Source organism: Eleutherodactylus coqui, chromosome 1 (assembly GCF_035609145.1).
Source record: "Eleutherodactylus coqui strain aEleCoq1 chromosome 1, aEleCoq1.hap1, whole genome shotgun sequence".
Lineage (NCBI taxonomy): Eukaryota > Metazoa > Chordata > Amphibia > Anura > Eleutherodactylidae > Eleutherodactylus > Eleutherodactylus coqui.
The window spans coordinates 226854524-226871039 of NC_089837.1; the positions used below are offsets into that span (position 1 = coordinate 226854524).

The 16516-nt window shown below is 47.5% G+C and overlaps 1 protein-coding gene across 1 annotated transcript in view; it reads right to left on the reverse strand.

Moving 5' to 3' along the window:
* The window catches only part of PEX7 (peroxisomal biogenesis factor 7), a 145681-nt gene that overhangs the window by 19147 nt on the left and 110018 nt on the right, over positions 1–16516 (reverse strand). Inside the window, exon 9 of the mRNA XM_066606118.1 lies at positions 10884–10983. Coding sequence (XP_066462215.1) covers positions 10884–10983 — 100 coding nt within the window. The remainder of the gene's footprint in view (positions 1–10883; positions 10984–16516) is intronic.

The window sequence follows — 16516 nt, forward strand, 5'->3', positions numbered from 1 at the left end:
ATACTGTATGCATTTTAATGAGAGATATATTCCCATCTGTTAACTTTATTCTGAATGCACATTTGAAAAACCTTGCTTTTTTTTTTAACCATTTAGGAGACGTACAAATTTAACATTACTTTTCAGCATTTTGAGGAACACTTTGTTTTCCTACACAAAGCCAAGATGGCAAAAGCTCATAGGTGTCAGAATAATAGATACCCCACAAATGACTCTATTTTAAAAAATACACATCTTAATGTGTTCACTGAGGATTGTCATGACTATTTTGACCCCACGGGTTTTTTTCAGGAATTAATCCAATTTAGAAGAGAAAAAATAAAATTTCATACTTTTGCAAATATGTCATTTTAAAGATATATATTTTTCTATAGTTTACATGAAAATGAGGATTTACACCCCAAAATGGATCACCCTGTTTGTCCTATGTTCAGAAACATACCCATTGCGGCCCTAATCTAATGTCTGTATGCACAACGGGGTCCAAACCGAAAGGAGTAGCTGATGGCTGATGGCTTTCAGAACAGACATTTTGCTTGAAGGTGTTTTAGGCCCCATTGCCCACTTGTAGAGCCCTTGAGCGGCCAAAACGACAGAGAACCCCCACAAATAACCCTATTATGAAAACTATACCCCTTAACGAATTTATTGGGGGAAGGGGGGGGGGGGGGGAGAGACTGTGTATTTTGACCCCACAGTTTTTGAATGAATCTAAGTAGAAGGAAAAAAATTACAAATTTCATTTTTTTTGGCAATTGTGTCATTTTAAAAAGTTTTTTTTTTGTACAGCACATACATGAATGAAGACTTACTTACACCCCAAAATCGACCCCCCTGTTTGTCCTGTGTTCAGAAATATACCCATTTTGGCCCTAATCTTATGTCTGGCTGTATAATGGGGCCCAAACCGAAAAGAGCATTGAATTTTAACTGTTTTTAACTTTTACGTGATTGCCGTTATCCGTTGGATAACAGCGATTACGTGACTGTAGACCGCTCGTCGCGGCCCTCGGGCACTGCTCCAGGCTCTCAGCTACCTTTAGTAGCTAGGAGCAAGGAGATTTTAAATTTCCTGGGCTCCTCCCCAGCTTCTGCGCTTGCGTCCACCATTTTGCCAACGGGCAACAATCAGCAGGTAAAGATCCCATTGAGGACATCACCAGAGGCCTTAGGCAAGTAATTTCACCTCCCGTCATGGATCTGATCCATGAGGGGAGGTGAAATTACTTGCCAAAGGCCTCCGGTGATATTAACTTTGTTTTACATTTACGTGATCACAGTTATCCATTGGATAGCGCCGATCACGTGACCAGGGAACACGTACCGCGGCACTCCGTGAAATCTCTAATCTCTCAGCTAGGTTTGGTAGCAAGAAACAGGGAGATTTTTACTTATCCAGGCAATCTACGGCTTTTGCGCATCCGTTCGCCACCGTAGCGACGGGCACGTGCGCAGAAGTCGGGGCAAGGTCAGCAGATAAATCCTGGGGCCTTAGGTACGTAATTACATCCTCCATTACGGATATAATCCGTGAGGGGAAATGAAACTAACTTTTTTTAACACTTTTTTTTCACTTTACATGATCACTGTTATCCATTACATAATAAGGATCATGTGACCGGGAACCACATACAGTGGTCCCCAGTGACATCTCTCTGCTTCCGGCTACACATGCTGGCCGGGAGCAGAGGGATTTTAAACGTTTGTGCGTGCATGCACAGAAGGCAGTGGGAGGTCCTGGAAGGACCATACAGCCGGGGGATATCACGGGGTACGGGGGTGAGTATTTTCACCTCCCCTCATGGATCCAATCCATGAGGGGAAACTTTTACTATATTTAACTTTTTACAACCTTTTCATGATAGCCATTATGCATCGCATAGCGGCAATCCCAGACCCGGAGATTGCTCATCGTGGTCCCCGGTGACATCTCCTCCTTCCCAGCTTCAGCAGCCGGGAAACAAGATATTGCAAATGTCCCATGACGATCTGATAGTCTGTGTTAGCGTCGCCATTTTAACTCAGGCACGCATGCGCAGAAGACACTGGAGAGTCCGTTCCAGACCAGATTATCGCCGGAAATTGCGGAGGATGGGGGTGAGTAGCTTCAGCCCCCCTCATGCGATACGTGAGGGGAGCTGCAACTCTAACTTTTTTGACTTTTTATTTACTTTAATGCGATCGGCGCTATCCACCGGTTGGGTGGGGGCTTCCCGCGGTCCCCCATGACAGCTCCAGGTTGTCGGCTACCTCTGGGAACCGACAGAATAGAGCTGTCATGTCCAGAGCCTGCAGGACTTTAATCCTCAGGGGATGCATGTTTTTGCGTCCCTAAGGATTAAAACCCACAAAGCCAGAACGTAAAAAGGCAATGGGGCTGTCACTAAGGGGTTAAATTAGTAAGTGGCGCATTGCGCTACCATAAACACTGATACTAGTATTCTTGGGTTTGCGTGCTGCAACCATCTTCAAATCCCACCAAAGATTTTCTATGGGCTTCAAGTGAGCACCAGGTTGACTTTGAGATATGCTTGGGATAATTGTCTTGTTGCAAGGTCCAATGCCACCCAAGCTTCAGTTTCCACACAGAAGGCATGATGTTTTGTCCTAGGATTTCCTGATACTTGATTGAATCCATCTTGCCCTCCCCATGCTGCAGGTTGTCAATGCAGAGGAAGTAAAGCAGCCCCAAACCATCACTGAGCTACTGCTATGCTTTATGGTAGACAGCGTGCTGAATAATTCTGAGACTACAGTAGTCATTAAATATGGTATTTTGTGTTGAATTTAGAAAACAACACTTTTTATATTAGTTGGATTGAGCTTAGAGATGAGCGAACGTACTCGTCCGAGCTTGATACTCGTTCGAGTATTAGCGTGTTCGAGATGCTCGTTACTCATAACGAGTACCACGCGATGTTCGGGTTACTTTCACTTTCATCTCTGAGACATTAGCGCGCTTTTCTGGCCAACAGAAAGACAGGGAAGGCATTACAACTTCCCCCTGCGACGTTCAAGCCCTATACCACTCCCCTGCAGTGAGTGGCTGGCGAGATCAGGTGTCACCCGAGTATAAAAATCGGCCCCTCCCGCGGCTCGCCACAGATGCGTTCTGACATACTTTAGGGAAAGTGCTATCTTGGTGGAGCTGCTATAGGGAGAGTGTTGGGGTTCTTGAAGCCTAAAATACTCCTAACGGTCCTTCTTAGGGCCACATCTAACCGTGTGCAGTACTGTGGAGGCTGCTTTTTGCAGTGTTGCACTTTTTTTTTTTTTTGGTATATTGGCCGTGCAGAGCATTGCGCCCTGCAGTAATACTCCAGGGCCAGAAGCGCTTACGCAGGGACAGAAGACATATTGATTGAATATAGGCAGTGGGCCTTTGCAAAAACATTTGGGGAAAAAAATCTATTTGGGCTGCCTGTGAGTGTCCTCAGTGTTCTGGGTCTCTGCTGGGTGTAGTAGTTCTCCAAATTCATACGCAGCCAGCTAAGTGTTACAGCAGGCTTGCGTAAAATTATTTCCTGGCGTTCCGTAAGCGAAGTCAGCCTCCAACCACAGGCCAATAAGCGGCACATTTAATGACACCGTTCTGTTTCTGCATTACTGGTAATACAGCATGCTGAGGGGTAGGGGTAGGCCTAGAGGACGTGGACGCGGCCGAGGACGCGGAGGCCCAAGTCAGGGTGTGGGCACAGGCCGAGCTCCTGATCCAGGTGTATCGCAGCCGACTGCTGCGGGATTAGGAAAGAGGCACGTTTCTGGCGTCCCCACATTCAGCTCACAATTAATGGGTCCACGCGGTAGACCTTTATTAGAAAATGAGCAGTGTGAGCAGGTCCTGTCGTGGATGGCAGAAAGTGCATCCAGCAATCTATCGTCCACCCACAGTTCTGTGCCGTCCACTGCTGCAACTCAGAATCCTCTGGCTGCTGCTCCTCCTTCCTCCCAGCCTCCTCACTCCACTACAATGAGACATTCTGAGGAGCGGGCAGACTCCCAGGAACTGTTCTCGGGCCCCTGCTCAGATTGGGCAGCAGTGGTTCCTCTCCCACCAGAGGAGTTTATCGTGACTGATGCCCAACCATTGGAAAGTTCCCGGGGACTTCCGGCAACTGTCTCAAGACCTTTCAGTGGGTGAGGAGGACGATGAGACACAGTTGTGTATCAGTGAGGTAGTAGTAAGAGCAGTAAGTCCGAGGGAGGAGCGCACAGAGGATTCGGAGGAAGAGCAGTAGGACAATGAGGTGACTGACCCCACCTGGTTTGCTACGCCTACTGAGGACAGGTCTTCAGAGGGGGAGGCAAGGGCAGCAGCAGGGCAGGTTGCAAGAGGCAGTGCGGTGTCCAGGGGTAGAGGCAGGGCCAGACCGAATAATCCACCAACTGTTTCCCAAAGCGCCCCCTCGCGCCATGCCACCCTTCAGAGGCCGAGGTGCTCAAAGGTCTGGCAGTTTTTCACTGAGAGTGCAGACGACCGACGAACAGTGGTGTGCAACCTTTGTCGCGCCAAGATCAGCCGGGGAGCCACCACCACCAGCATGCGCAGACATATGATGGCCAAGCGCCCCACAAGGTGGGACGAAGGCCGTTCACCGCCTCCGGTTTGCACCACTGCCTCTCCCCCTGTGCCCCAACCTGCCACTGAGATCCAACCCCCCTCTGAGGACACAGGCACTACCGTCTCCTGGCCTGCACCCACACCCTCACCTCTGCTGTCCTCGGCCCCATCCACCAATGTCTGTCAGCGCACCGTCCAGCCGTCGCTAGCGCAAGTGTTGGAGCGCAAGCACGCCGCCACGCACCCGCACGCTCAAGCGTTAAACGTGCACATTGCCAAATTTATCAGCCTGGAGATGCTGCCGTATAGGGTTGTGGAAACGGAGTCTTTCAAAAATATGATGGTGGCGGCCCCGCACTACTCAGTTCCCAGTCGCCACTACTTTTCCCGATGTGCCGTCCCAGCCCTGCACGACCACGTCTCTCGCAACATTGTACGCGCCCTCACCAACGCGGTTACTGCCAAGGTCCACTTAACAACGGACACGTGGACAAGCACAGGCGGGCAGGGCCACTATATCTCCCTGACGGCACATTGGGTGAATTTAGTGGAGGCTGGGACAGAGTCAGAGCCTGGGACCGCTCACGTCCTACCCACCCCCAGAATTGCGGGCCCCAGCTCGGTGCTCGTATCTGCGGCGGTGTATGCTTCCTCCACTAAACCACCCTCCTCCTCCAACGCAACCTCTGTCTCGCAATCAAGATGTGTCAGCAGCACGTCGCCAGCAGTCGGTGTCGCGCGGCGCGGCATCACAGCGGTGGGCAAGCGTCAGCAGGCCGTGCTGAAACTACTCAGCTTAGGAGATAAGAGGCACACGGCCCACGAACTGCTGCAGGGTCTGACAGAGCAGACCGACCGCTGGCTTGCGCCGCTGAGCCTCCAACCGGGCATGGTCGTGTGTGACAACGGCCGTAACCTGGTGGCGGCTCTGCAGCCTCACGCACGTGCCATGCCTGGCCCACGTCTTTAATTTGGTGGTTTAGCGCTTTCTGAAAAGCTACCCACGCTTGACAGACCTGCTCGGAAAGGTGCACCGGCTCTGCGCACATTTCCGCAAGTCCAAGACGGACGCTGCCACCCTGCAACATCGGTTTAATCTGCCAGTGCACCGACTGCTGTGCGACGTGCCCACACGGTGGAACTCTACGCTCCACATGTTGGCCAGGCTCTATGAGCAGCGTAGAGCTATAGTGGAATACCAACTCCAACATGGGCGGCGCAGTGGGAGTCAGCCTCCTCAATTCTTTTCAGAAGAGTGGGCCTGGTTGGCAGACATCTGCCAGGTCCTTGGAAAGTTTGAGGAGTCTACCCAGGTGGTGAGCGGCGATGCTGCAATCATTAGCGTCACCAGTCCTCTGCTATGGCTCTTGAGAAGTTCCCTGCAAAGCATAAAGGCAGACGCTTTGCGCTAGGAAACAGAGCCGGGGGAAGACAGTATGTCGCTGGATAGTCAGAGCACCCTCCTGTCTATATCTCAGCGCGGTGAGAAGGAGGAGGAGGAGCATGAGGAGGAGGGGGAAAAGACAGCTTGGCCCACTGCTGAGGGTACACATGCTGCTTGCCTGTCATCCTTTCAGCGTGTATGGCCTGAGGAGGAGGAGGAGGATCCTGAAAGTGATCTTCCTAGTGAGGACAGCCATGTGTTGCGTACAGGTACCCTGGCACACATGGCTGACTTCATGTTAGGATGCCTTTCACGTGACCCTCGCGTTACACGCATTCTGGCCACTACGGATTACTGGGTGTACACACTGCTTGACCCACGGTATAAGGAGAACCTTTCCACTCTCATACCCGAAGAGGAAAAGGGTTCGAGAGTGATGCTATACCACAGGACCCTGGCGGACAAACTGATGGTAAAATTCTCATCCGACAGCGCTAGTGGCCGAAGGCACAGTTCCGAGGGCCAGGTAGCAGGGGAGGCGCGGAGATCAGGCAGCATGTACAGCACAGGCAGGGGAACACTCTCTAAGGCCCTGGACAGCTTTATGGCTCCCCAGCAAGACTGTGTCACTGCTCCCTAGTCAAGGCTGAGTCGGCGGGAGCACTGTAAAAGGATGGTGAGGGAGTACGTAGCCGATCGCACGACCGTCCTCCGTGACGCCTCTGCCCCCTACAACTACTGGGTTTCGAAGCTGGACACGTGGCCTGAACTCCGGCTGTATGCCCTGGAGGTGCTTGCTTGTCCTGCGGCTAGCGTCTTGTCAGAGAGGGTGTTTAGTGCGGCTGGGGGAATCATCACGGATAAGCGTACCCGCCTGTCAACCGACAGTGCCGACAGGCTTACACTCATCAAGATGAACAAAGCCTGGATTTCCCCAGACTTCTCTTCTCCAGCAGCGGACAGCAGCGATACCTGAGCAATACGTAGGCTGCACCCGCATCACCATCAAAAACGGGGACCTTTTTGCTTCATCAATCTGTGTATAATATTCCTCCTCCTCCTCCTGCTCCTCCTCCTGAAACCTCACATAATCACGCTGAATGGGCAATTTCTCTTAGGCCCACAAGGCTCAGTCATATAATTTTTCTAAACAATTTTTATACGTTTCAATGCTCATTAAAGCGTTGAAACTTTCACCTCAACCAATTTTTATTTTAACTGGGCTGCCTCCAGGCCTAGTTACCAATTAAGCCACATTAACCAAAGCGATTAATGGATTTCACCTGCCCTCTTGGTTGGGCATGGGCAATTTTTCTCAGGTACATTAGTACTGTTCGTACACCAATTTTTGGGGGCCTTCGCCTACAGTGTAATCAAATGAATTTTTAGCCCACCTGCATTACAGCTGACGTTACATCAGCTGTGTTGGGCACTGCAATGGGATATATTTATGTACCGCCGGTGGCTTCCTGGCACCCACCCATGCTGTCGGTCCACACGGAGTTGTAACTGCATGTGTCCACTTCTAAAGAACCCCAGTCTGACTGGGGCATGCAGTGTGGGCCGAAGCCCACCTGCATTAAGCACGGCATTACCTCAGCTGTGATGGGCAATGCAATGGGATATATTTATGTACCGCCAGTGGGTTCCAGGGAGCCACCCAGGCCGTAGGTCCACAGGGAGTTGTAACTGCATGTGTCCACTTCTAAAGAACCCCAGTCTGACTGGGGCATGCAGTGTGGGCCGAAGCCCACCTGCATTAAACATGACATTACCTCAGCTGTGATGGGCAATGCAATGGGATATATTTATGTACCGCCGGTGGCTTCCTGGCACCCACCCATGCTGTCGGTCCACAGGGAGTTGTAACTGCATGTGTCCACTTCTAAAGAACCCCAGTCTGACTGGGGCATGCAGTGTGGGCCGAAGCCCACCTGCATTAAGCACGACATTACTTCAGCTGTGATGGGCAATGCAATGGGATATATTTATGTACCGCCGGTGGGTTCCAGGGAGCCACCCATGCCGTGGGTCCACAGGGAGTTGTAACTGCATGTGTCCACTTCTAAAGAACCCCAGTCTGACTGGGGCATGCAGTGTGGGCCGAAGCCCACCTTCATTTAATCGGACGTTACCTCAGCTGTGATGGGCACTGCAATGGGATACATTAATGTACAGCCAGTGGGTTCCAGGGATCCACCCATGCTGTGGGTGCACACGGAATTCCCATTGCTATGCCCACGTGTGCAGCTCCTGATGGAGGTGGCACAGGATTGGATTTCTCATTGCTTCTGTACAGCATTGTGGGCTATTGCCCCGCCCCTTTTAAAGAGGGTCGCTGCCTAGCCGTGCCAACCCTCTGCAGTGTGTGCCTGCGGTTCCTCCTCCTGGCAGACGCACTTATAAATAGACATGAGGGTGGCGTGGCATGAGGGCAGCTGAAGGCTGCGCAGGGACACTTTGGTGTGCGCTGTGGACACTAGGTCGTGGGGGGGGGGGTTGGGCAGCATGTAACCCAGGAGAAGTGGCAGCGGAGTGTCATGCAGGCAGTGATTGTGCTTTGTTGGAGGTAGTGTGGTGCTTAACTAAGGTATGCATTGCTAATGAGGGCTTTTCAGAAGTAAAAGTTGTTGGGAAGGGGGGGGGCCCACTCTTGCCGCTATTGTGGCTTAATAGTGGGACCTGTGAACTTGAGATGCAGCCCAACATGTAGCCCCTCGCCTGCCCTATCCGTTGCTGTGTTGTTCCCATCACTTTCTTGAATTGCCCAGATTTTCACAAATGAAAACCTTAGCGAGCATCGGCGATATACAAAAATGCTCGGGTCGCCCATTGACTTCAATGGGGTTCGTTACTCGAAACGAACCCTCGAGCATCGCGTAAAGTTTGTCCCGAGTAACGAGCACCCGAGCATTTTGGTGTTCGCTCATCTCTAGTTGAGCTACTTAAACTGTTATTATTTTACTGATTTTTTTTCGAAGAGTTGAAAGTTTGTGAATTTGGAAAATAATCGTGAATAATTTGACTGCAACTGTAATCGTCTATGCAATACACTGCCACACTAGGTCTTCCACAGCTAGAATAACCTTTTTGTAGGGACTCTGGCTAATTGAGAAGGTCCTAAAATGGCTAATCAACCCTATGCGCCATTTATATCCAAAAATGGCAAATAAAGGGTTTTCGAAGGATTTTCATGGGAAAACATGTAAGGAAAATGTGCACTACCCAAGCAGTAATCTATACTACAGAACAGACAATGTGATCCATACATTCTTCACTCACACTAAACACAAACTAAAGGTTGTATTTCCGTATTACAATACAAATCCCACATTAAGCTCCTGTTTACAGGCCCATTTTGACCCAATGATTCTCACTTAAAGCCGTCTTTTGAGTGAGAATTGTTGGGTCTAAATGCACAGACATCGTACAGTTTTCGTTAACGATTTGCTCATCGAGTCTTATCAGGGCCACGCGCTGAGTTCTCAGCGGGATACCGCTAATACTATTGTTTAAGCTGGTTTCCTGCTCGGAGAACACAGCAGAAGTATGCAGAAGACAAGCGGTCTAGCTGTCTTCCGCATACCCCAATCAGCTGTATACCAGCTTAGCGCTCCGTGAACACAGCAGGATTATGCAGAAGATAGCGCTCCAGCTGTGTTCTGCATTTCCCTCTCGGAGCACTCAGCTGTATACCAGTTGAGCGCTCCGTGAACACAGCAGGAGTATGCAGAAGACAGCGTTCCAGCTGTGTTCTGCATTGCCCACTCAGCTGTATACCAGCTGTGCGCTCCAAGAAGAAAACAGCTGTATGCAAAAGATAGCGGTCCCGCTTGTCTTCTGTATACAGCGGGAGCCTTCATTTACACGCTTATGCAAAGTGAATTGCTCAAAACTGACACTGAAACTGCCATTTGAGTGAATTTTGAGCGATCATCTTGCCGTGTAAAGGCACACAATAACTATCGCTAAAAAGATGCCTTGTGAGCGATAAGCCTGGGTTCCCACACAGAGGAATCCCGGCAGAAATCTCGCGGTTTGGCTGCAGCGAAAAACCGCGAGATTTCCGCTGGCAGAAGCGCTGCTTCAAAACCCACGGCACTTTGAGGAGAGCGCGGCCGCAGCGGAGGAAGAAAAAGAATGAGCATGCTGCGGCCGGCTAACCCGCGCCGCAGTGACGGCTTTGCCGTGGCAGATTTGCATCCCGTGTGGACGAGATTTCTGAGAAATCTCGTCCACATGGCTGGCTAAACCCGGGATTAGCGGCCGCGGAAAATCCGCCCCGTGTGAACGCAGCCTAATTGTTGTGTCTTAATGGGCCTTATGTTAGAAAAGTTGATTTAGTTTCAACTATGTAAAAAAGCAACACTGAACTTAGTGAACAGGCTACCAATCTACGTGCTGAATATATTGTTCATGGTTGCTGGCTGCGTGGGTTGGTGACCAAGCTGTGTGGTAAGTGAGTGAATAACTGTTTGACAATAAAAACCGCATAGGAACTGGATTTCAAGCTGTGAGAAAACCAGCCAGCACTCTCCAAAGAAAGCACAACTCTGTGGCAAGTTCTCCAACTGCTGATTTCTACCTCAATTAAACCCATTTATCCTTCTTAGTGGTTTCCGACTGTAAGAGGTTATTACTTAGTAGAGCATGTGAAGAGTCACGGTGAATGCATACTTATTACAAGTGACGTTGAAGGAAAGATTCCAGACTGTAGACATAATGATAGGTCTCTTTCCAATCTCACCAGTAAGAAGTCCCTACAGTATTTCATCTATTTGTTTTGTCTACAAGGTGTGTGTTGACTATACATGAAAAGAATGTGTATATCTTTAATATCTATTTAAGGAGGAAAAAGCTGTTTAAGCACTGTATATTCATTCAGTATTTATACATGGATAAATATAGAGAAGCCTTGAAGATCAACTCATGTAATACCTGTGCTGGGACAAGAATGCTGAAGTCAAAGCCACAAGTAAACTCTGTATGATGCTCCACAGTTTCAAGCAGCGGTAATGGTTTGGAAAAGTCCCATAACCTGTTGAGAAAGGACAAGTTAAAGAAGTTAAAAAAAGACTACTTGATGCAATAAAGAAATGACATTATAAGAGTTATTAAAAAATGTTTATTAGTAGCAATACAGTGCTGATGTCTTTTTCTGTGAAGCACCTTTACCTCGTTACTACGATCTTCTGCACAACACTCCGGTCCTAAACATAGCTGCGGATGGAGGAGTATGTGTCCTGACACCCTTCAGCAGCTACTAATGGAAAGCTCTTTGCAAGATAAATTAGCGTATGCACAGTGTTTTTCAATGGAGGTGTCTGTTCACATCCCTCTCCATCAGCTGCCATGTTTATAACCACAATGACGTGCAATCAGTGAAGAAGACTGTTCTAGCAAGGGGGCAGCACTTAACAGAAGAGAAAAATAAAGCGATGCTGATCTGCTACTCACAATATAGTTATAAGTGGTACATAATACGGTTTTCAGCCCACCCTTAATGAGTTTGGCACATCTTTTGCCTGTCCATGTTCCTAAAGTGAATTATATACCAACTATAAGCTGCATAGATTTATATGATAATCATGCCAGTTTCTGGCGTAAATGATATTAAAATGGTCAAGGCATTGGAGGCCACTCCACCCCACTAAGACCGGGCTCACATGACTGGGTCGGATTCCGCATGCGGGAGGCCCACAGCAGATTCCGGCTGTGAGCCCGGGCGTTGACCCTGCATATGGCACTAACCTGCGGAGGTGCGCAGTGGTCATGCACAGTATAGGGTTTTTTGTTTGTTTTGTTTGTATTTCCTGTGCTGTCACTTAGCAATGACGTGGGTATCCGTAGCCCGTACACAATGTTAATTGTGTATGGGCTGTGGGTCGGACGCCTCCATTGACATCAATGGAGGCTGATCGTGTGGAATCTGTCATTTGTATCCACAAATTTGAAGGAAAAATCAAAAATACATGCCTTTCAATGCATTTTACCGCAGATCATTGCGGAATTTGCTATTCAAATCTGGTCATATGAGCCCGGCCTAAGCTTCATCCACTGGTGAGTGCAGCGTACAATAAAAAATGAGCCACAAATGTTGGCATAGAGAAGGCATGTGCCAAAATGTGCACATTTTTTTTAAGGCAGAAAACCAGTGCAAGTGCTTTGTTATATTCCCCCTTAAGACCTAAAAACTATTTGGGGCATCACAGACATCAGAGAAGCAGGAAAACTGCAGCAGATAAAAACGCATTACATACAGTACATCAGTGTTATGGGTTCTATCTGCCCAGGGGCCTCCAGCAGCTTCGAGCTGACCATACTAATACATGTGCTACATTTGGAGTTGGACTGGGCAACTTGATCCTGCATTTTCTGCTGCTTGTCTGAAAGACACAGAGGGTTTCTAAGCAACTCACAGGTACCACAGTCCAATGATTTACAATCTTTTGATTACAATTAATTATAAGCCAGGAGATTTGTATGAATAGTCTATTGCCTTAAATAAATGCTCCAGAAATCAGCCAACTGACCCTACAAAAGAAATGCTGCTGTGAATGGGCCAGGTGTGTTATTGCTAAATTGCTTGTCTGGTCTTCTTATTTTTCATTTGCGGCAGTTTATCGTTTGTATAAATGTTATTATTTAAAAGAGAAAATTCTGCATTTTTACTATTCGTCCTCTTTAAGCCACTTTAAAGTATAGCTTAGATTTGTACGGTCATGTATCTTACAGAATCCCTTCGGTGAGAACATAAGAATCAACCCAGGTTGCGCAAACAGACAAGTCATAAAGGAACATTTGTTTAGTGAGTCCATACTGCTGATGATGTAAATGAGCACGGAAGTGCATTGCCATTAGAAATATTTACTTTATTAAGTATCTTGTTAGCATAAGCTCAATTCAAAGAACAGAACTGGAGAAAGTGTTGTCCTCTGGAAATCTCGAACTATCTTCATAATTAGTTACTATTTACAGTACTTATCCTTTCACCTGTACAGGTGGTTCAATCCCATTATCTCCGTCATTCACGACATAGGGTTGTTCACAAATACTATAAAGCCTTCTCTTTACTCAATCTAAATATTATATCTATCTGCTAGAAGAGAAACAACTTGCTTCAATCCTAGCCTTCAATAAAAAGATCATTTAAAGCATTTACCAGCTGATTTACAATGGCAGACAATGTGACTCTACTCTCCAGTCCTTGGAAATTCATCATAAATGGTTATAGGCTAATGATATAAACCAAGATAGAAGAGAGTGACACAAATTTAATTACTAGGAATAATTAAGAATTATGCAGGGGCTTACTCTGAATGAGGCAATAACAGAGTGACTACAGCCAGGAGAAGATAAGTGCAGAGTACATACGTAGGGTAGCATGGCACCAACACACCATGACAAAGCAAGCCTAGAGAACGTGACACTGAACACGCTCCGACAGCGGCAAAGATTAATTAATTACAAACAACCTATCATTTACTCAGACTTCTGGTTCCAAACTGGTACAGATGAAAGAACTGTGAGCTGGATTAGCAAACAAATGTACAGAGCATGAGAACAATGGAAAACAAATAAAACACAACGGTAATAATATGGTAAAAATGTTGCTACTACACAAAGCTTTGTTATTCAGATATGCTAATATTTTTTCTATACTGATAACTTTAATTAGGTTCAAGAAAAGTGTCCTCATGACAACTTTGTGTCTGGAAGGGTATTGTTTTTCCTTAAAGGGGTTCTGACATGAATAATGTTTTAATGCTTTAACAGCCATTGTTCCCTGGTCTGCCTAATGGACACAGGGAACCCACGATTTTTGGCATGTTAAAGCATAAAAACCTATGCTTACCTTTTTCCTTTTTGATGTTGTGCAGCGGGGGTCATCTCCCAGCAGGCTTTCTTCTTCCTCTGACGAGCCAGGATGGGCCGCCCCCCTCCGGGATTGCGCGCAGGCGCAGAAGACAGGTGCTCTCTGACAGGAGTCAGGACGGGTCGCCTCTCCACTGCGCACACGCAGATCTTGAAGTTCAGCCAGGACGGATGGTCCACCCACAGCAAGCACTGCTTGTTACGTGGCGCCCGTCCGTTCACCTCGGAAGTGGCTGACGGACGGAGCAGAGCAGGAAGAGGTCATTTTGACTGCTCCAGCTCTGCTTCTAGAAGCCACAGAAAAAGATGCCCGATGGAGGGGACATGCCTGACGATCGGTCATGGTCAGGCAAGGTAAGTAAAAATGTTTTTTTCTCATGTCAGAACCCCTTTAAGGAGAGAACCTAGGTGTGAGGAGACTTATAAGTCCATGTGTGCTTTTCTGGGAAATATGCAAACAGGGAGTGGGAAAATACCTCTGCAGCGCTACCTATTGGAAGGTAGCATTCCTGCAAGTCAATGTCAGACTTTTTAAACAAGTCTCTCACTAGCCAGGCCTGGAACCTATTGCACACTGATGTGAGGGCAATCACCCCGAAACAGCTGTCTGCATATGGCTATTCTAGCGATGGCTTACAATTTTCAGTCATTGTTACAAAGCATATTTAAAAAGTCTGACATTGACTTTTGACAGATTGTCTTGACAGGTTTCCCTTAAGGACAGGATCAGACTGGCCCACTAGAGATCAGAGGATCCTCTAGTTGGCCCAGGCTCTAACACAATATTGGACCATTAATAAAACAGGACACCAAAGATCTAGCAAAAGACAATCTCATTTGGACAAAATCTTGGACCTAATAACCAGATATGCTATTAAACCTTAAAAGTTACTTTAAGTGGTTTTCTAGGCAGCACTGAATACACCACTGTTGGTGCGGAAGCTGCTGCTGCAACCCCTGTGTAGAGGCCAGTGCTCACAATTGCAGGCGCAGCTCTCACTAAAACCAACAGGTTTCTATTCCAACCCCAGTGTATCCCGACACTGCTAGCCTGTGGTGCCTTGAAGGTTCCTTTAAAAGTGTTCAAGCACATGCCCTGTATAACTTAATACCGTATATACCAGCGTATAAGACGACTTTTGAACCCCGAAAAATCTGCTCTGAAGTCGGGGGTCGTCTTATACGCCGGTAATACAAAAAAAAAAAGTGTAAAAAAAAAAAATCAGTACTCACCTCCCCCGGCGTTCTGTCGCGCTCCGGCAGGATGTCGCTCGCTCCTCGTCCCCGGCGCAGCATTGCTTTCTGAATGCGGGGCTTGAAATCCCCGCCTCCAGAAAGCTAATACACACGCCATCAGCCAGTTACAGCCATTCAATGACAGCATTGAATGGCTGTGATTGGCTGAAGGCGCACGTGTGTTAGCAATCACACCCATTCAATGATGTCATTGAATAGTGTGATTGGCTGAAGCCACGTGTGTTTTAGCCAATCACAGCCATTCAATGATGTCATTGAATGGCTGTAACTGGCTGATGGCGTGTGTATTAGCTTTCTGGAGGCGGGGATTTCAAGCCCCGCATTCAGAAAGCAATGCTGCGCCGGGGACGAGGAGCGAGCGACATCCTGCCGGAGCACGACAGAACGCCGGGGAGGTGAGTAATGATTTTATTTTTTCTCCACTGTATTACCGGCGTATAAGGTGAAAGTTGGGGGGTCGTCTTATACGCCCCGTCGCCTTATACGCCGGTACATACGGTATGTATTTTTTTGTGGTGGACCCCAGCCGATTAACAATTGATGACCTATTCTGAGGACAGATCATCTATTGTATTGTTTATGGAAAATCTTTTTGACATTTTAAAATAAAACAAAATGTGACACAAACATTATTTTTTTTTTAAGTACCAAACTACAACAGAAAAACATTTATTATGTTGTTTGGTTATTCATACAAAGCTACATTTGTCTGTTTTTGGTTAAAGAACACCAGGAACTGCCATGCGTATCTAGGCCTTCATATGACTACAAACAGTATAGGTAACAACAAATGTGTTGTCATGTTTCCACAAAGAAAAATAATAAATGTAAGCAATAACAACCTGGAACTGAACACACAGAGCAGAGCCGGCAACACTGGTAAAATAAATTACCTCATTAATCAAAATGCAAATGATATATGCAACACAATAACGATTTCTAAAGAACACAGTTGCAAATTGCTTATACGCTATACATACTATGTATGTGTGTATTATTGTAACCATATAAATGAAAAAATCTTGCTATTTGTATAGTACCAACGTTCAGATAATTTATTTATTACCCCCCACCAAGCTGGGTACTCATTTTACCGACCTCGGAAGGATGGAAGGCTGAGCCAACCTTGAGTCGGCTAACTGAACCATGCAGGATTGAACTTGCAACCTTCAGGTTCTGAGCAGGAGCTTAAGGCCTCCTTCCCACGAACGGATTTACGCCGCGTAAATCCGCGGCAAAAATCCGCTGCGTTTCCCCCCTGCTATTAGGTTCTATTGAACCTAATAGCACAATGCTCACGATGCGTAATTCCACCGCGGAATTACGCACCGTGAAATCTCCCGTTCTCACCCGCAGCATGTTCTATTTGCCGCGGGTGTACGCGCTGACAGCTTCCATTGCAGTCAATGGAAGCCGTCCGTTCACGCTATCTCCCGCTG